At 45.1% G+C, this 22,619-nt stretch overlaps 1 protein-coding gene across 1 annotated transcript in view; it reads right to left on the reverse strand.

Moving 5' to 3' along the window:
• Positions 1 to 18,686, reverse strand: part of LOC119977287 (anosmin-1) — a 237,095-nt gene extending 218,409 nt beyond the window's left edge. The window contains exon 1 of the mRNA XM_038818033.1: positions 18,424 to 18,686. Within this exon, the coding sequence (XP_038673961.1) occupies positions 18,424 to 18,609 (186 nt within the window). The 5' untranslated portion in view covers positions 18,610 to 18,686. The remainder of the gene's footprint in view (positions 1 to 18,423) is intronic.
• Between the last annotated feature and the right edge of the window lie 3,933 nt (positions 18,687 to 22,619).

Here is a 22,619-nt window from a genome sequence, read left to right on the forward strand (position 1 = left end):
TTCAAGTAATAACCTACCTTCCTATTTTTGCAACTGAAGTGGATAACGTCACATTTATCCACATTATACTGCATCTGCCGTGCATGTGCCCACTCGCTCAGCCAGTCTAAATCCCACTGAAGCATCCATACATCCTCCTCAAAGCTCATTCCCCCAGCCAGCTTTATATCATCTACAAATTTGGAGAAAATACATTTAGTTCTCTCGTCCAAATCATTAATAAGCAAATTGAACAGCATTGATTCCTGTGGTAGCCCACTATTCATTGCCTGCCATTCGGAAAAAGGCTTATTTATTCCAACTCTTTGTTCCTGTCTGTAACCAGCTTTCTATCCATCTCAAGACTCTACCCATTATCTAACTTTACATTAAAATCTGCTATGTGAAACCTTGTCGAAGGCCTTCTGAAAGTCTAAATAGACCACATCCACTGGTTCTTCCTGGTCAACTCTACTAGTTACATCCTCAAATGAATGCCATTAGATTTTTCAAGAATTCCATTAAATTTCCCTTTCGTAAATCTATGCTGACGTTGTCTTATTGGACTGCTGCTTTCCAAATGCTGTGCTATGGAATCCTTGATAATGGACTCTAGCAACTTCCCCATTACTGACCAGGCTCACTGGTCTATAGTTCCCTGTTTTCTTTCTATCTCCCTTTTTGAATTGCGTGCTTACATTAGCTACCCTCCAATGTGTTGAGACCATTCCAGAGTCCAAAACATTTTGGAAAATGAACACCAATGGATCTACCATTTCTAGGGCCACTTCCTTAAGTACTTCCAGATGGACAGCATGGTGGCGCAGTGGTAGCACTGAGGCCTCATGGCACCAAGGTCCCAGGTTCAAATCCGGCTCTGGGTCACTGTCCGTGTGGAATTTGCACAACATTCCCCCCCCCCCCCCCCCCCCCCCCCCCCCCGTGTTTGCGTGGGTTTCGCCCCCACAACCCAAAAAGATGTGCAGGTTAGGTGGATTGGCCATGCTAAATTGCCCCTTAATTGGAAAAAATGAATTGGGTACTCTAAATTTATTTTAAAAAGAGTACTTCCAGATGAAAATGATCAGGCCGGCCCTGGAAATTTATCAGCCTTTGATTCCATCAATTTCCCCAAAACATTTCTATACAAATATTGATTTACTTTGGCTCCCCACTAAAACTTGTGTTTCTCAGAACTTCCGCTTCATTATTCATGTCTTCCTTTGCGGATACAGAAGCAAAGTATGAATTTAGTTCCTCAGTCTTTTCTTTTTGCCCCCTTATGAATTGCCCCATTTCTGACTGTAAGGGGCCTACATTTTTTTTGTCAATCATTTTCGCTTTACATACCTATAGAAATTTGACAGTCAGTTTTTATGTTCCCTGCTAGTCTACTTTCATATTCTATTTTCCCCTTCTTGAGCAATACCTTTGTTGAATGAATTTTGAACTGCTCCCAATCCTCAGGTCTATTGTTTTTTCTTGTCAATTTGTATGCTTCTTCTTTGAATCTAACACTATCTCTAATTTCCATCGTAAGCCATGGTTTGGTCACAGTTCCCTTTCCACTCTTGCGCCAAATAGGAATAAACTTTTGGAGTTCACATGTTCATTGCCTGTCCGCTGTCCTTCTTTCCAGTAATGTTTTCCAGTCCATCGTAGCCAACACATGCCTCATGCCATCATAGTTACCTTTATTGAGATTCAGGACCCGAGTCTCAGAATCAACTACCTCACTATTCAACTTGATAAAGCATTCTATCATAATATGGTCACTTATCCTGAAGGGTTCTCTCATAACTAGATTGTCAATTATTTCTTTCTCGTTCCACAAGAACTTAATTATAGGAGTGAATGTATTGTGGGTGAGACTCTGGTTTCAAGTAGAGTTTTGGTTTTTGGACAGTCTGGTCATGGAGCAAGGAACATCTTTCATCAGCAGAGTTCATTTGAAATTTGGTGTGCTGGCTAAAAGAGTGTAAACTTCTTGTTAACTGCAGTACTCCGAAAGGTGAGTTAAACTTCTATCGACAGCTAAACTGAGAAGAGAGAGATAGAGCTTTAGTTGCAAGAATCCAGAGTTAGAGAATATTAGAACCTGGGGATTTACCTCACATACTCGGTAAACGTACTTAAGACTTTAAGGATGTTGGTGTTGAACTGGGAGTCTACGACCAGGAAATGATTCAAGAAAATATGAAGGCAAAACCTTGCCAGACTGGAAGGCCCAAGATAATCTGATATAAATGAAAGCAGTACTTAGACCAATTTCTGATAAGCACCTGACTTTGGTTGTTAAAATGTAGTTGAATGGGTATAGAAGGAAATCTGAGTTAAGAAGCTTGGTTTACAGTATGTCAGTGGAAATCTCTGTTGGCAGGATCCTCAGGTCCGCCGGCAGCGCTCCCATGCCCACGGATTTCCTGATGGCGTGAGGTAGCCACAATGGGAAACCCCATTGACGGCTGCGGAAACAGAATTCCGCTGCCGGCGGAGGCGCACTGCGCCAGAAAATGCAGCTGACGGGCCGGAGAATCTTGTCCTATATTTTTTATATCTTTAACATAATGGATTATCTAAGATAGAGTGCAATTATTAGTAATGGTATTCTTGGAATTTTGTGTGGTAAATTTCTTTTGATTTAAACTATGAACATTGTGGCTTTATTATTTTAGTAAGTACTAAAGAAAAATAAATAAACACATTACTGGTCTTTACTGAGTTCAGAACTAAAGGTCTCACATCTATGAACACAAAAGATGCCACTGTGCTATTCAAAGGAGAGAAAGCAGTTCTTCCAAAGTCCTGGCCAACATTCGTCCCTCAACTAGTAGTATCAATTCACTAGTCACTCATGCCACTGTGTTTGTGAAACATTGCTGGTACAACAATAACCACTAATACAGTGAATGGTCCCAGGCACTTATCAAAAGCATACTGAACCACATCAGGAAATAACGGGATAGACGACCAAAAGCTTTCTCAAGGAAGTAGGTTTAAGAAGGTTCAGAAAAGACGGGGAGATAGAGAGGTTTTGGAGGGTATTCTGGATTTAAAATAGAGAATGGCTTATGTGCTTTCCTCGAAAACAACAGTCAATCCACTTAAAAATGGCAGAGCACTTTAAGATTTTTGACAGGATATAAAAGTAAACATCATTAACTTTTATTATAATTTATTATTGGAAATCCCCAATTACTTTGATAGGTTCCGCTTAATGATGGTTTGGTTGATAAATGCACTGAAGGTATTAACTGAAAAATGTAAAAACAATTCAAATCATACTAAAAATTATCTACCGGAGAATCAAGCACAACCATTTACTTTTAAGACCAATATGTGATCTGTTATGCATTTGTGCACATTGTACTGACATTTGTGACTGACGGCCTTGAGTGTGACGTAAGTCAAGCCAAGAAAGTCATTTCTTTAATCCCCGATCAGGGGAATGTTGCATTTGTGGCCTAACTTACACCAAGTCCCACTCACGCATCAACCCTGTGCTCCTAACCTACACTGACTCTTGGTTAAGTAACAACTTTAAAATTCCTATCTTTGCTTTTAGATACCTCTGTGGCCTCACCCCCACCTATTGCTGTAAACTCCTCTAGACCTACAATCACACCAGGAATCTGCACTCCTCCAATTCTGGCTTCTTCAGCAGCCCTGACTTTAATTACTCCGCTACTGGCAACCATACCTTCAGCGGCCAGGTCCCTATGCTCTGGAATACCCTCTCTAAATCTTGCTGTCTCTCAACTTCTTTTTCTCTCCTTTTAAAATTAATTACTTTGACCAAGCTTTAGGTTACCTGCCCTAATATTTCCTTCTGTGGTTTGTGTCAAATTTTGTTTGATAATGTTCTTAAGAAGTATCTTGGAACATTCTACTATATTAAAGGTGCCATCTATATACAAGCTGTTGTGTTATTCTGGTAGGTGTTAGTAACCTTCTAACAAGTCACACAGGAGCCAAGGTAGTGAATGTTGGCTGTGGAGAATATTGTGGTTGACTCTGATATTGTCTTCACCAGTGTCAGTCCGCACGTGGACACATTTTCAAGGTGTGGGTCACTGGATAGTAACCAGAGGAGAGGCTGCTTGGCTAAATTTTCCCCTCTCCAGTCGAGAAGGCACTGAGGCCAATGTGGCACCCAGCTGAGATGAACTATTTCCACAGAGAACTTCGATTTTCTACCCCATGTGGTTAAGTGACATTAAACTATTGGGAAAGATGTCCTTCTAACATTTGAAATGGGTTGTTGCATGGATAGCACTGCTGACCTGCTCCATTAGAGTATTAAGAATTTCATTCCTATATTATTTTGACTCTAAATAAGACATGAAAGCTTGATAGTGTTGATAAACACGCAGTAAAGAACTTGTAACAATGAAGTCCTTGTGCAAAATACTTTTAACATTTGTGCTATATTACAAATCAAAAAAATGTTTTATCCGTGTTTCTGAATACCAAAAGAATTTTGTTCTTCAGGATCCCACAATTCTCATTAATCACACTTTTGATATCTTCACTTTTGTTGCTCCATCAAAAACAATGATCACACCAGTTGTAACATTCCCTGAGGGTTGGTTCTTCAGTTGCAAATTTCATAAATCCTTGGGCACTAAAGTAGACTATTTTACAGAATGTGTCAGGGTTTATAATTTCATACTATTACCAGAACTCTAATTCCTCTTCAAACAATGGAACAGCCTAATTTAGCAAGATCATTTTCAACACACTTCAAACATACAGTAGCCTCTCAATTAGAACATCCTCCTGCAAGCAAGATACTTTCTTTATCTGATCATGCGTACTTGGTAAACACTGCAGAGTGGACAGAGAACAAAAAGGCCTTCGAGGAGACGTTCTCTTCAAACTAAACCTTTGTTGCATTGAAAAGAAACAGCGCTTTGAATAGAAACATGGTCTCCATTAACGCCACCATAGTGGAAGCACTGGGGATAGCTTTAACCATTTTATGACTTGGCTCCTGTTTAACTCTACTCCTGTCAATGACTCAAATTTCTCATTGTTTTAGGGATGTAAAGTTTTTTTTAAATACTGTCTAGACAACACTACACTACCAAGTAGCTACAACATAACTTTGATTATCTGACAACCTTAAGAATATAACTTGCTGTGTCCACTGTACTCCGACCAAATCCTCTTTCTAGTATTCTAAACCGTTTGATCACCAACCTCAATGTGCAGAGGAAGGCTTATATCAAAATTCAAGACACTTAACACTTCACGTGATTAAAGGATTCAACTCTCCCGTTTAGCATAAGTATTGAGTAAACAAGCTTTTCAATAGAAACGGTAATGATTATTCTTGTGCAAACATTTAGCCAATGATGCTGTATGCTTTACTTGCAAGTCTTTTGTACTGCTTTGTATTTTTTTTATCTTTAAATAGCAAGATCGTAACAATGAAATAGTCATGGAGAACTGTATAATTTCTTTTCAAACTGCTTTGGCACAATAGATATGTCTATAACTTGCGTGGCATTTTTCCTGTGAAAGCTATATTAGTAATGCAATGAAGCTGACAAATGATTTTTCAGGTGTCTCAACGGATCCCTGTTTTAAGAAAGAAAATCGACAGGGGACCATTTACTTTTCACCTCTAAGTCCTGTTCAAATCCAACCCAACAAACAATTTTTTCTGGTCAATCCTAAACGAAATGAAGTTTAGGACTCTCAATTCTGTTCCCTCTGGACACCACTCTCAAGAACAAATTATAAATTGTCGCTAATTAAACATTATCACGCAGCAAAACATAGGGATAGTTGGTGCTATGCCGTGGGCACAGACATTCCCTGATATTTGGGGAGGGGTCACAAATCAACCCTTTCTTGATGATAGAACCAAATTTATTTTATTTTTGGAATCCTCTCATTATCCTTACAAATCCTAAAAGAGCATAAGGTAAGACGTCTGTTCTGGGCCCCATGCAAGCCATATCATAATTAACAAAGTTGGCCAATAATGAAGAAATTTACTTCACTTAACCAAGATTTGATATCACGGTGAGGATTTGTTTATGAGTACTTAAAATAATGATTGGAAGCAACATTGCCATATTCCTTTATTATGCACATACACACTTCCACCTGTTACATTTATTGCACTGGGATTTGAAAGAAGTTCTGATTTTTGTCAACAGGTACCAGCTTATGAGTGATAGGAACATATTCAACATATTTTATGCCTGGTTCAGGGCACACTCCACCTCTGCACAGGCCAGGCTAGCCATCAGGACCTTATTTGCTGCTGAAAGGGCCCATGTATTTGTGCAGCTGACTACAAGTTGGTTTCCTGCCACCTTCAAAGGGTGGGACGAGGCACAATGGACACCCAGATGTAGGCGTCCCACGGGAGTTGGAATGCAACAGAAGGCATTGCCTTCCCCTCTTCCCCCAAAGATAAGAACCATGACATACCTGACGTGACTGAGAATAATGGCATTGCGCCGCCAAACATGGAGCCAACGTGTTGCAAACATAACTAAAAACAGAAATCCAATCTGCTGCTGCCAAATGACTTGTTCACACTTTTCCTCTTTACGCAGGCACAGATGGGTCATCAAAACAGATCATTAATTTTCAGGTGACAGCATGCAACAGGAACACACGAGGTTTATTTTCTGCACATTATCAACTGAAAGAACTGGGGGGGGGGGGTAAGTTAATTCATTAAAATAACTACAAAAATATATCAAATGTAACACAAAACAGTTTGTTGATGTTTTAGTTAGAAACCTGATTAAAGGAGGAAGGGCAGCTTGTCCTGAACAACACCAAGATTGAAAGAAGAACGAGCAAAGCCTGGAGTGAATCAAGATGTAGAATTTATGTTGCACCATGGTTTGTGTTTTAAAGGCCAGTCAGTTGTTTGAAGAAACAGGAGACAAGAAAGGCCACCAGTTTGGCAGATATTGTGGACTGTCTTGATTTCGGTACAATAAGAATGTAGAGGGGTAAGAGCATTCAGGAGTATAAAGAATGGCAGAAAAAGGAAAATTTAGAAAATGTTAATGCAAGCTACTTGAAATCTTCCAACAATCCTTTTAATCAAATAAGTTTGAGAGTTGTCCTTTCCATTCATCCTTTCAATATTAATTCACTGACGAAAATACCCTTGGTGCAAAATATTACCGAAAGAGCAACATAAATTAACGTAATTTGATTAGTAGTAATCTCATTTAAGTAGCCATTTATCAATCATCAGACATGTCATTCTTTTTACATCCTTATGCGCTTTGAATATTTCCACAGCACTCATTCACAAATTAGTTCCCAGACACCATTACTTGGAAGCATATCTCAGATATAAAGATCCTCAGATATGATTCAGCAGCGTCATTTTGTGGTGAGACATTCGTCACACAAATAGTCTTGGAAGTGCTCGAGTTACACCAGCAAATCTACTATTTAAAGAGCACAAGCAGTGGCAGAAATGCTTGCCTGGCGACCTCAAGCATCGCACATTACTGGCAGGTTCCTGTTTTATATTTTCCTTTAAACAAAATTAGTTTGAAGAATTCTGAATTACTCATGTATCGGGGGGCACTACACATTTTATGAAGTAACTATGAATGATTTTTCAAGATCCCTTAGCATGCCCTGGTAGTTAGGGAGCACTGCACCACACCCATTTTCAGTTGTGACAGAAAGGACTTACATACTGCTTTAGTGTCTATGAGATCCTACTGAAAAGATGCACACTGATCTAAGGACTGCAGTCTCCAGTTGTTGTGCTCTTAAAACTTTGGTCAGCACAATAAGAGGTCTGTCGTTCCCAAGTTTGCTTTAGTGGGTGCAAGATCTGGACAGGACAGGATGTCTCCCTTAGCAACAACAAGTACATCACTAAAAGCCAAAGTGATGGCGGAAACTTCCACATAGACTGTGCCTCTGGCCATGCTAAAATTGCCCCTTAGTAGGTGGCACGGTGGTTAGCACTGCTGCCTCTGAGGTCCCGGGTTCGATCCCTGCCCCGGGTCACTGTCTGTGTGGAGTTTGCACATTCTCCCATGTCTATGGGACAGGGGCTGGTTTAGCTCACCAGGCTAAATCGCTGGCTTTTCAAGCAGACGAAGCAGGCCAGCAGCACGGTTCGATTCCCGTACCAGCCTCTCCGGACAGGTGCCGAAATGTGGCGACTAGGGGCTTTTCACAGTAACTTCATTGAAGCCTACTTGTGACAATAAGCGATTTTCATTTCATTTCATTTCATGTGTGTTTAACCCCCACAATCCAAAGATGTGCAGGGTAGATGGGGTTACAGGGATAGGTGGGGGAATGGGCCTAGGTAGGGTGCTCTTTCAGAGTGTTGGTGCAGACTCGAGGGGCCAAACAGCCTCCTTCTGTACTGTAGGGATTTTATGAAGAGTATTCACTTCTTTCCTCCATCAGTAAAGCTACAATAATATGGGGAATTTCTCCATATTGGTAATGAAACAAACATCATTCTGTATCAGTATGCATTAGAAATCTACCTATATTTCCCAATAATAATGGATCAGCAAATTAACTGAGGAAAGCAGTTCACCAGCATGACACTAATATTTACTTAGTATGAAGCACTTATGCAGCAGTATCATTGCTTAACTCGCTGCTTGCAGTCCATGGAGAGGCCAAAGGTTCAAATGGAACACAACCATTGCTGAGCTGAAGTAGTCTTTACCACCACAGCAATTTAGGATGAGTTGAAAATTAAATTACTTTAAATGACATCTTACCTATTTGTTTAAAATCACACAAATGCGATTCGGAAAATAATTGAAAATGTCAATTCAAAGATGCAGATTCAAGTATCTCTCCCATTATGTGAACTAACCAGCTATATCCCTTGAGATACCTGTGAGAATCAAAAAGGCGTGATTCTCAAAACGGAGGTGGGTAGTTTCAATGATCATTAAGGGGGATTTGTAATTTCAAGGAAAGCACCCCTCCAACCTATGATAAATTGGAGGACAACAGGTCATCGCAAGTGTGATATTGACTTTTCGTTTATGAATAATCGACCCTATAACTCACTGACACTGCACACATGGGTAAATCTATTGTGTGGCTCATTTTTCACGAGTAAATCAATATCACTCTCCAGAGTGGTTATAGCTCTAATTATTACATGTGATTATTGTGTTTTTTCAAAGTTAATTTAAAAAATGAATTATTCAGATCCACACGATTCTTTTCAATATGTTACCAGCTACACAAGTAAATGCAATTTGTGAAAACTTTAATGTAAATTAGCACAAGCTGTTCAATTCACAGCTTTAATATAAAGGAGCCTGCCCTCCCACAGTGGCCATATTTTATGTCTGTTAGTTATACAGCACATTGCTACAACACAAATGATACCACACTGGTTCATTACAACACACATGCAATTGGTGTACGGCAGTTCAATTCTCAGAACAAAGGCATATTGCACATCAGCATTTCTTAACATTTATTTAAAACGATAAATGTGTTATCATTTAATAGCAGTAATTAAAATAGGTGATATTATGCTGCTTTAAGTAAAGCATATACTGATGGCAATTAGAGAATAGTGTAGGATACACCAATTATTTTGCTGGAAAAGGAACTAACATGTTTGCAACTAAACCAAATGGACTGGAAAGATCCCAGACTCAATAATAATCTTTATTATTGTCACAAGTAGGCTTATATTATCACTGAAATCAGGTTACTGTGAAAATCCCTCAGTTGCCACACTACGGCGCCTGTTCGGGTACACCAGAGGGAGAATTCAGAATGTCCAATTCACCTAACAACACATCATTCGGGACTTGTGGGAAGAAACTGGAGCACCCGGAGGAAACCCACGCAGACACGGGGGAACGTGCAGACTCCCCACAGACAGTGACCCAAGTCGGGAATCAAACCCGGGACCCTAACGCTGTGAAGCCACAGTGCTACCCACTGTGCTACCGTGCCACCCCCCACTTGGTCTTGGAACTTGGTCTCCAGCTGATGTGGAGTCAGCTGATTGTAGCAGGATTGCTAATCTGGGTTCATGACTTGGTCACAATCCTTCAGAACAAATAAGAAGGACGCATTTATATAGCATCTTTCATGACTTAAGGCATCCCACTACACTTTACAGCCAACTAAATGCTTCTGAAGTGTAACCATTCATGATTCCACAAAAACTGTCTTTGTTATGTGCTGCCTGATTATTTCAATGCACAGTACCTTTTTTTTTTGTGTGGCCAAACACACTATGTTAAAGGTAATCTCCAGCTTGTGAGTGGCCTGCACGGTACCTTCACAACTGCTGCATAGCCATACTGACACAGCTTTGAGGGGACATTGATAAACACTGTTCTAATGTAGAGAATATGGCAGCCAGGTGACGCACAGCAAGGTCTCACAAATGAGGCAATGATCAGATAACATTTTGTGATATTAGTTATGATGTAAATATTAGCCAAAATACTGGCTATTCACCCAATTGGAAAAATCTTCAAAATAGTGCCGTGGGCTCTTTTCCATCCGTGTAAGCCAATGAATGGGGCCTGCTTAATGTCTCATCCAAAAGCGTGCACTCCCAACAGTGCGGCACCTCCTCAATACGGCACTGGAATATCAGCCTAGGATCCGTCTGCTCAAGATTTTGCAGTGGAACATGAACCTCCTGATTCAGAGCTGACAGCACCACAACTGAGTCACTGCAGGCAAAGAGGAGGAAGAGTTTGTTCTCTCGAGCACTGGCCCAGGCTCGAAAGCTTCCCTCTGCAGACATTGAGTGAACACAGGGGCATGTTTAACTCTCCACAGTCAAATGACTGCCAAGGTAGTAAGTAGACTTCTATCTACTGGTCACAGCTCAAATATAAGGAATAGCCAATTGGTCAGGGTACCCGCAAGTATCCATAGAACTATACCTTAGAACAGGATGAGGTAAAACTAAAGGGGAAGCTACTTTCAATAAAGACCTGACATCAGACTGATTACTCTGATAGTTACACTTGGGATTTAGAATCGAAATAATAATCTGGAGATCAGCCTTTATTATTCACATATAACTTCAATTGAATCAAATGTCTGAAATGCCTTAAAACGGTGAGCCATAGTGATATAAGTGATGTTCCCACCAATCCTAGCTTTGGTTTATTAAGAGCAATGGTGAGTTCAGTTCAGTCACGCTGGGTGAGTCGCACATGTTTTATCCAGCGTGTGTCACTCGTGGATCTTTCCCAGTAAATCAGTAACCGGCGGTGAACCCTGTAGTCAACAGCATGTGAAAAGAAAGATTGTAGTGCGGTACAATCGCAATCTAGCTCCCTCTCCAGGAAAGACACGGAAAATACTGTAAGAAGTCTTACAACACCAGGTTAAAGTCCAACAGGTTTGTTTCAAACACGAGCTTTCGGAGCACGTCTCCTTCTTCAGGTGAATGGAAAGGCTTGTTCCAGAAATGTTTATATAGACACAGTCAGAGATGCCCCGGAATGCGAGCACCTGCAGGCAATCAAATCATCAAAGATGCAGAGAGAGAGGTAACTCCAGGTTAAAGAGGTGTGAATTGTCCCAAGCCAGTTCAGTCGGTAGGCCTCTGCAAGTCCAGGCTTGTTGGTGGGGGCCGAATGTAATGCGACATGAATCCCAGATCCCGGTTGAGTCCGCATTCATGCGTGCGGAACTTAGCTATAAGTTTTTGCTCAGCAATTTTGCGTTGTCGCGTCTCCTGAAGGCCTCCTTGTAGAATGCTGACCCGGAGATCAGAGGCTGAATGTCCTTGATTGCTGAAGTGTTCCCCAACTGGAAGGGAACAGTCCTGCCTGTTGATAGTCGCACGATGCCCGTTTATTCGTTGTCGCAGTGTCTGCATGGTCTCGCCAATGTACCACGCTTCGGGACATCCTTTCCTGCAGCGTATGAGGTAGACTACATTGGTCGAGTCGCACGAGTATGCGCCGCGTACCTGGTGGGTGGTGTTTCCACGTGTAATGGTGGTGTCCATGTCGATGATCTGGCATGTCTTGCAGAGATTACCCTGGCAGGGTTTTGTGGTGTTGTGGTTGCTGTTCTGAAGGCTGGGTAATTTGCTGCAAACAATGGTTTGTTTGAGGTTGCGCGGTTGTTTGAAGGCCAGTAGTGGGGGTGTAGCCAAGGTCATCCCCACACCCCCACTACTGGCCTTCAAACAACCGCGCAACCTCAAACAAACCATTGTTTGCAGCAAATTACCCAGCCTTCAGAACAGCAACCACAACACCACAAAACCCTGCCAGGGTAATCTCTGCAAGACATGCCAGATCATCGACATGGACACCACCATTACACGTGGAAACACCACCCACCAGGTACGCGGCGCATACTCGTGCGACTCGACCAATGTAGTCTACCTCATACGCTGCAGGAAAGGATGTCCCGAAGCGTGGTACATTGGCGAGACCATGCAGACACTGCGACAACGAATAAACGGGCATCGTGCGACTATCAACAGGCAGGACTGTTCCCTTCCAGTTGGGGAACACTTCAGCAATCAAGGACATTCAGCCTCTGATCTCCGGGTCAGCATTCTACAAGGAGGCCTTCAGGAGACGCGACAACGCAAAATTGCTGAGCAAAAACTTATAGCTAAGTTCCGCACGCATGAATGCGGACTCAACCGGGATCTGGGATTCATGTCGCATTACATTCGGCCCCCACCAACAAGCCTGGACTTGCAGAGGCCTACCGACTGAACTGGCTTGGGACAATTCACACCTCTTTAACCTGGAGTTACCTCTCTCTCTGCATCTTTGATGATTTGATTGCCTGCAGGTGCTCGCATTCCGGGGCATCTCTGACTGTGTCTATATAAACATTTCTGGAACAAGCCTTTCCATTCACCTGAAGAAGGAGACGTGCTCCGAAAGCTCGTGTTTGAAACAAACCTGTTGGACTTTAACCTGGTGTTGTAAGACTTCTTACTGTGCTCACCCCAGTCCAACGCCGGCATCTCCACATCACGGAAAATACTGACAATATACCGCTGCGGGATGGGTCCTGCGAGAGAAGTGCCCAGCATGAAAATGTTTTATCCTTTAAGCAGGTATTGAATGTGTAGGGTTGAAATGATCTAATGTGCGCCTGGTGTCCTTTCGATATAAAATCACGCTGATAATCATTGTGTACTGAATATTTATCTCTCCAGTCTGTTGTTAAACATTACTCACTCTGACCACTCTGCCTGATGTAGAATAGAGGATGTCTCAACTCCAGAGCCACACGTTGTCCTCGCCCAATAATGATCACAATGATTACTGAGCTCACTGGTCATCTCTTCACAGTGAGACAGGAAGGGACTTCTTCCAGAGCACCGCAGGAAAGTGAGCCGGCATGTGGGGTGAGAGGCTCTTATTATTTGCTTGGGGTGAAGACTTTCAGGCCCGATTACATTGGCCGTGGATTATCTTCCCGTCTCTGATTGAGTGTTCCGCAATCAGCGGGAAAGGAAGAAGGGGCAATGTGTACTAGGCAGAAAAAAAATGAAAAGGGGCGCAAGTGACCAAGCTGGGGCGAGAAGGCGAGTGAAAATGCCTGCGTGATGGAGCAAGGAAACATGACAGTGCGAGGAGTGTGTCAGGCGGAGATCCAGCAGTCGTGACAACAGGCAGCAATGGGGAGGGGGGCGGGGGGATTGATGCACGATTGGAATAGACCGCAATTGGCCACATGGCCGCCGACAGTCAATAAAGGCGACAGGCGTTTGATGTTCTGAAAAAGGGAAGGGAACACTCCACATTGCCTGTAATCAGGAACTTTCTAACATCAGCTCCTTTCAATATTTGTCCAGCTCATTCTGGAGCTTTACTGGCCGCAAGCCTGTTAACAAGGCGGATCAATGTCTTAAACAAAAACAGCCAGACCTGCAGCCCGCCATTTGGCCAAGGCACCTGAATTCCAGCTACCGACTCTCCATAGACAAGGAGTTTTCCTCAGGCTAGGAGCCTGCAGAGTCTCTCTGTCTTCACTTTTCCGTCATGTTCGGCCCGCCACTTGGCGATATCCCAACACCATTCAGGAATCCTGTTCACAAACAGTGGGATCATTTAAGCGTAGCTGTCACAGGCACGATGGGCCGAGTGGTCCCCCCCCCCCCCCCGGTCATAAAAGCAAACAGACTGCGAATGTTGGGGATCTGAAATCAAAACAGAAAGTGTTGGGAATACTCAGTCATCTTTCCCAAAGGAAGAGTCATGGTCAGAGCGGTAACTCCTCTCTCCACAGACGCTGACAGACCTGCTGAGGGTTTTCACACCTCTCCCCCTTCCGTAGTCTCTCATGTCTGACATTTCTCAATCTTCAACACACATCGGGTAACCTCGCTTTATGGAATTGATGGTTAGTCCCCTCAAATGTCATTATTTTGAGGTCAATGTGTGCAGTAGGTCAGTCGAGGGGCGGCAGAAACAGGAGAGGGAGGGGACACTGGGCCGAGCAGAGTTCACTGAGTTCACTTCTTCTGTATACTGTAAACAGAGCCACGTGTGTCCAGCTCTACGGTGCCTTTGCCATGTTGCGCCTGGTAATATTCTGCATTCCACACAATATCATTTGGTTGTTGGGGGGGGTTGTAATGCAAAAAGCATGCTTGCTTCATCAGAACAGGAGAAGCCAGAGAGGACCCACAGGGCGCGTCCTGCTGGGGATTTTCGGCGCCCGTTTCATTAAACCCTCAGATTTTGGATTGATGGATTTGACCGGGCGTTGAAGGGGTGGGGAACCGGGGGCTGATCCTACAATGGGATTGCTGGACCCGGAGATCATTCTGGTAACTCTCCATCCAGCCCCGACTGACCATCTGCATTGACCAACTCACAGGATTTACTCTGCTGAAGCCTTGATCATTTTTGACCCAGTAAAGTTGGACTCTAGGGGCTTTTCACAGAACGTAATTTGAAGCCTACTTGTGACAATAAGCGATTTTCATTTCATTTCTTTTTCTCTTGTTGTTTTAAGTTCTCACCACATTGGACGAAAATGTGAAGCGCCAAACTGTTGCATCGAAAGTTCCTTTCCAAACACCGGGATTACAGATGTGAAAGTCCAAATGAGGTCCCACCCCAGAAGAAAATATTAACATCAGCATTATCGTTAAAGGTTGAGTTTTCGCCAAAGTTAGAATAAAATAGCCCCACTACAGTGCAGAAGGAGGCCATTCGGCCTATCGAGTCTGCACCGGCCCTCTGAAAGACCACCCTACCTAGGCCCACACCCCCCACCCTATCCCCATAACCCACCTAACCTTTGGACACTAAGGGGCGATTGATCACGGCCATTCCACCTAACCTGCACATTTTTTCTAATTTAGAAAGAGCTCTGCTATCTCTGTTTTTTCTCTCTCCCTTACCTCTCCCACAGATGCTGCCTGACCTGCTGAGTTGTTCTGGCAACATTTTGTGGTTGTGTCCTTTCCCGGTGTTAACATTGAGGTGTGAGAATAATTCAAATGCCCCTCGCAGAATGTGCAGGGACAACCGAGTGCAGGTTAAAAGCCCAACTCCAGTAACCACATTGTTTAGAAATCTTCCCCTCCCCTCCCCCCCACACGATATACACACACACAATAGCCCCCCCCCCCCCCCCCCCCCCCCGACACACCCTTGTAGACACCACTCTACAGACACACCTACCCCCATAGACACGAACCATAGGCACCTCCCCCTCCCATTACTAAGGTGAAGTCGCCATAATCCCAGATGACCCTTGGTGATGACTGGTAGCGATTTAAACTGAGGATCACCACACCTCAGGCAAGGTTGAGAAGGCGGGGCCTTCATGAATAACCTCAGCCAGTAGAGGAATTGAACCCGCTGCTGCTGGCTGCAAACCAACTGTCTAGCCAAGTGAACGAAACCCCCCAATAGAGACACGCACCCCAGAGACTCCTGCCCCCCCCCTTATAGACACGCACACCCCATAGGCCCTCCCCCCCATAGACACACACATCCCATAGACCCTTCTCGCATAGATACACACCCATAGACCCTCCCCCCATAGACACACACCCACCATAGACCCTCCCCCAAAGACACACAAACACTCATAGACCCTCCCCCATAGACACACACACCCCTCAGACCCTCCCCCATAGACACCTACACCCATAGACACACACACCCCATAGGCACACACCCCATAGACACCCCCTCCTCATAGACACCCCCTCCTCATAGACAAACACCCCATAGACACCCCATCCCCCATAGATAGACATCCCCTCCTCATAGGCACCCCCTCCCCATAGACAAACACCCCATAGACATCCCCTCCCCCATAGACACCCCCTCATCATAGACACCCCCTCCCCATAGACAAACACCCCATAGACATCGCCTCCCCCATAGACACACACCCCATCCCCCATAGACACACACCCCATAGACACCCCCTCCTCATAGACACCCCCCTCCCCATAGACGACACCCCACATACATCCCCATCCCCATAGACACACACTTCATAGACACCCCCTCCTCATAGACACCCCCTCCCTCATAGACACACACCCCATAGACACCCCCCTCCTCCATAGACACACACCCCATAGACACCCCCTCCTCACAGACACACCCTCCCCATAGACACACACCCCATAGACACCCCCTCCCCCACAGACACCCCCATAGACACCAACCTCCCCCATGGACACACACACCCCATAGACACCCCCTCCCCCATGGACACACACACCCCATAGACACCCCCTCCTCACAGACACACCCTCCCCATAGACACATACCCCATAGACACCTCCCTCCCCCATGGACACCCCCATAGACACCAACCTCCCCCATGGACACACACACCCCATAGACACCCCCTCCCCCATGGACACACACGCATCCCATAGACAGCTCCTCCCCCATGGACACACACACCCCATTAACTCCCCCTCCCCCATAGACACACACACAGCCCATAGACATCTCTCTCCCATGGGCACACACCCCATAGACACCCCCTCCCCCATGGACACACACACCCCATAGACACCCCCTCCTCACAGACACACCCTCCCCATAGACACATACCCCATAGACACCTCCCTCCCCCATCGACACCCCCATAGACACCAACCTCCCCCATGGACACACACACCCCATAGACACCCCCTCCCCCATGGACGCGCACGCATCCCATAGACAGCCCCTCCCCCATGGACACACACACCCCATTAACTCCCCCTCCCCCATAGACACACACACAGCCCATAGACATCTCTCTCCCATGGGCACACGTCCCATTGACACTCCCTCTCCCATAGGCAGAAACCCCACAGACACCCCTCCCCCATAGACACCCCCTCTCCCATAGGCACAAACCCCATAGACACCCCTCTCCACAGACGCCCCCACCCCCATAGACACCCTCTCCCCCATAGACACCCCGTCCCCCCATAGACATACACCCCATAGACACACACAAACCTCCCGCCTGTGATACCCTTTAGTCCAGTTGCCACTTTGCAAGGTGGGAGGGGGGGGGGGGGGGGGGGGTGATACTTCTCCCGCTGAAACATGTCACTTTAAGAACCAATGCGACCGAGTATCCAGGCACCGATCGAGAGCTGCAGAATGAGCCCCGACATTGAAACTAAACCCCGGTTGCACAATATACGTTGATATTGCAATTCCGTTTTTAAAAAAATAAGACTATAAAATCTGGCCTGGAGCGGACCCCGGACACAGTGATATCTCAGTACAGTTACCAGCATTTGACAATTGAGGGGTCACTCCTCGGGATTTTAAAAAATGACAATAAACTATTTCAGCAGATTTTCAACTGCAGACAAATTGCTGCAACCTGGGGGAAGTCTCAGTGCTTCCTTTGGGGGTGGAGAAGCTGCTCAGTGTGACTGATGCTCTGGACTGGACGCCAAAATCTTACCCCCCCCCCCCCCCCCAAAAGTGACTACACCTCCCACACATCAATTCATCCGGTGTGACACCACTAACTCCATCTGGACACAAACTCCACCAGGTCTGGACGCGAGTTAGTAACAAAAATACACCTTACAAAGTAGAGCCGAGCATCATTTCTCTCATTTTAAAAGAAAAGAGTTGGGAGTAACTCCATTTGTAAACCTGGAAAGTAACGAGTTGGGGTTAGGAGTGAAGCAGACAGGTTTCCCCGGCATGTTTATATTGGTTTTTGTAAATAACCTCTGAGAAATTGACCGGGTGAAATGACAGCGATCCAATCCCCCGCTTTCTCCGGCAGCACTTTGGGAGACGGGGCAGTCCCCAGTATACCTGAACCTGTCTCCCTCACCTGGTTTAATGTCCTCACACCACCGCTCCCACACCACACAGCATGGTGAGATGTTGACGGGGTGTAAGAAGCCTCGGGAGGGCTGGCCTGCCCGCTGGGAGCAGCCAGAGAGCTCTCTCAGACACCGCGGCTGTGCGGAGGGAATGGTCTCTGATCTACCTGAAAGTTCTTGAACAGGGCTGAAAGCCGAGTGATGTGCAGGCTCAGACAGCGGGACGTGCACCTGGCTCTGGACACGCTGCCGGTGGCGAGCGACTCCTCCTGCTTGCGGGCAGCCCAGCTCCATCCGACTGTAATCCACAGAACGACAGCCACCCGGGCAGCTAGTGCATTGCACCGAGCCATTTGGATGCCAGGCAGGGAAACTCGGGCTTGATGTCTCAGCAGTTGGGGGGGGGGGGGGGGGGGGTGATGAGCCCGTCTTCAAGTGCGTTCACTTCGCAGTCTACACACTCTCACATCCCTTTCTCAGGCTGCACTCAAAACTCTTACCCGCCGCCTCTTGGAGGCGACACAATGCACTCAATTGGTTCAGTACCATTTGAGTGACAGTGTGGGAGCACCCGCCTCCTCCACACACACACACTCACTCACTCGCTCGGAGCAATCTCAATCTGCACAAAACGCTTCGAGCAGGGCAAGCTAAAATAGCTAATCATTTTAGCTGGGCCACCCATTATTAACACAGCACACGATGCCATCAACAACTGAACGTGTTATTTAATGACAAGTATCTTTTATATCTGGAACGTTGCCTAGGTTACGACCTTCTGGGAAATGAGGGGAAAAAAATCTGCGCAAAGTTTCAAAGTTTATAGTTGCAGCTTGAAACATAAATCGCAATTAAGCTGTGAATAAAAATAATGGAAACATATAAAGCATTTTTCCTTAATGTGCATTCGCCAGTAGGACTCCGGGATAACCTATTTTATTAACCTAGACTCAGCCAGGTGGTTTTTGTTTTCATGTGCCCTGGGGTGGTATGGGTGCAAAATGGTACCTTGGCAGTGCTTGCCGGGTCAGTTAGCTCAGTTGGCTGGATAGTTGGTTTGTGATGCGGAGAGATGCCAACAGTGGAGGGTTCAATTCCAGTACTGGCTGAGGTTATCCATGACGACCCCAGCTTCTCAAACTTGCTCCTGGCCTGAGGTGTGGTGACCCTCAGGTTAAATCACAACCAATCAGCTCTCTCTCAAAAAGTGCAAACAGCCTATGGTGCTCAGGGGCTATAACAACTTTCATTTTCTGTCTCCCAAAAGAAGCAATATGAGAGCCTCTAGAGGAGGCCGCTTGACACAACGTGTTTTACAAATCCACTGTGATTGTGCATTCATACAGCACCTTGCACCTCCCCAGAAACTAAATCAACTTATCATGAAATGTGCTTCTGGTTGTAATGTAAGGAGGCGTGGCAGTCAGTTTGCACACTGCAAATTCCCACCAGTGTGGCCCAGTGGTTAGCACTGCTGCCTCACAGCCACAAGGTCCTGGGTTCAATTCTGGCCTTGGGTGACTGGGTGGAGTTTGCACAGTCCAAAGATGTGCAGGTTAGGTGGATTAGTCATGCTAAATTGCCCCTTAGTGACCAAAGCATTAGGTGGGGTTACTGGGATAGCGTGGGGGCATGGGCTTAAGTAGGGTGCTCTTTCAAAAGGCTGATGCAGAGTCGATGGGCAAAATGGCCTCCTTCTGCACTGTACATTCGATGATTCTATGATAACAGTTAGATGATCTTGTTGTGACCACATTGCTATATGTTCATGGAATCCCTACAGTACAGAAGGAAGCCATTTGGCCCATCAAGTCTGCACCGACCCTCCGAAAGAGCATCCTACCTAGGCCCACTCCCCCGCCCTACCCCCATAACCCCACCTAATCTGCACAAGTTTGCACTGTGGGAAGAAACCGGAGCACCCGGAGCCAACCCACACAGACACGGAGCCTCTTGGGATTTTTGAGCATTTTAGCATTTTTACAAAGTATGCATAATGCTGATTTTAACACCATAAGACATAGTGGCAGAAGTAGACCATTCGACCCATCAAGACTGCTCCACCATTGAATGAGATCATGACTGTTCTGATGTGATAATCCTCAACTCCACTTTCCCGCCTTAGCCCCAAAACCTTACTGATTAAAAATCTGTCTATCTCAGCCTTGAACATACTTAACAATCAGATTGGATTTGTTTATTGTCACGTGTACCGAGGTACAGTGAAAAGTATTTTTCTGCGTACAACTCAGACAGTTCATTCCATACATGAAAAGAAAATACATAATAGGGCAAACACAAAATACACAATGTAAATACATAGACACAGGCATCGGGTGAAGCTTACAGGACTGTAGTACTACTTAGTAGAGAAGATGTGCAAAGAGATCAGTCCATAAGAGGGTAATTCAGGAGTATGGTAACAGCAGGAAAGAAGTTGTTTTTGAATCTGTTCATGCGTGTTCTCAGACTTTTGTATCTCCTGTCGGGTGGAAGAAGTTGGAGGAGTGAATACGAGTGGGAGGGGTCTTTGACCCAACCTCTCAGCCATCTGTGGTAAAGAATTCCATGGATTTGTTACCATTTGAGAGAAGAAATTCTCCTTCATCTCTGTCTTAAATAGGCAACATCTTACTCTGAGATTATTCCCTCTGGTCCTCGACTATCCCACAAGAGGAAACATCCTCACAGCATCTACCCTATCAAGCCCCCTGAGAATCTTATTTGTCTCAATAAGGTCACCTCGCATTCTTCTAAACTCCAATTTTAAATGCTCAGAGGGCAGAGGATGTATCTGTGATCTCTGACCATGAACACACCAATGATGAGGCTGGAAGTATTGAAACCACAGCCGCACAGAGATCCGAACCAGATCTGGGACACCATCAACAGGTATTACCTGGCTTCAACCAGTACTGCAAGTGCTCCAATATTTATTTTTTATTTTTATAAATTTAGAGTAACCAATAAATTTTTTCCAATTAAGGGGCAATTTAGCGTGGTCAATCCACCTACCCTGCACATAGAACATAGAACGATACAGCGCAGTACAGGCCCTTCGGCCCACGATGTTGCACCGACATGGGAAGTCAAAAACTAAAGGCCATCTAACCTACACTATGCCATTATCATCCATATGCTTATCCAATAAACTTTTAAATGCCCTCAATGTTGGCGAGTTCACTACTGTTGCAGGTAGGGCATTCCACGGCCTCACCACTCTTTGCGTAAAAAACCCACCTCTGACCTCTGTCCTATATCTATTACCCCTCAATTTAAGGCTATGTCCCCTCGTGCTAGCCACCTCCATCCACGGGAGAAGGCTCTCACTGTCCACCCTATCTAACCCTCTGATCATTTTGTATGCCTCTATTAAGTCACCTCTTAACCTTCTTCTCTCTAACGAAAACAACCTCAAGTCCATCAGCCTTTCTTCATTTTCCCTCTATACCAGGCAACATCCTGGTAAATCTCCTCTGCACCCGTTCCAAAGCTTCCACGTCCTTCCTATGATGAGGCGACCAGAACTGTACGCAATACTCCAAATGCGGCCGTACCAGAGTTTTGTACAGCTGCAACATGACCTCATGGCTCCGGAACTCAATCCCTCTACCAATAAAGGCCAACACACCATAGGCCTTCTTCACAACCCTATCAACCTGGGTGGCAACTTTCAGGGATCTATGTACATGGACACCGAGATCCCTCTGCTCATCCACACTACCAAGAATTTTACCATTAGCCAAATATTCCGCATTCCTGTTATTCTTTCCAAAGTGAATCACCTCACACTTCTCCACATTAAACTCCATTTGCCACCTCTCAGCCCAGCTCTGCAGCTTATCTATGTCCCTCCGTAACCTGCAACATCCTTCTGCACTGTCTACAACTCCACCGACTTTAGTGTCGTCTGCAAATTTACTCACCCAACCTTCTGCGCCCTCCTCTAGGTCATTTATAAAAATGACAAACAGCAACGGCCCCAGAACAGATCCTTGTGGTACGCCACTCGTAACTGAACTCCATTCTGAACATTTCCCATCAACCACCACCCTCTGTCTTCTTTCAACTAGCCAATTTCTGATCCACATCTCTAAATCACCCTCAATCCCCAGCCTCCGTATTTTCTGCAATAGCCGACCGTGGGGAACCTTATCAAACGCTTTACTGAAATCCATATACACCACATCAACTGCTCTACCCTCATCTACCTGTTCAGTCACCTTCTCAAAGAACTCGATAAGGTTTGTGAGGCATGACCTACCCTTCACAAAACCATGCTGACTATCCCTAATCATATTATTCCTATCTAGATGATTATAAATCGCATCTCTTCTAATCCTCTCCAAGACTTTACCCACAA

This window comes from Scyliorhinus canicula, chromosome 14, assembly GCF_902713615.1.
Source record: "Scyliorhinus canicula chromosome 14, sScyCan1.1, whole genome shotgun sequence".
Lineage (NCBI taxonomy): Eukaryota > Metazoa > Chordata > Chondrichthyes > Carcharhiniformes > Scyliorhinidae > Scyliorhinus > Scyliorhinus canicula.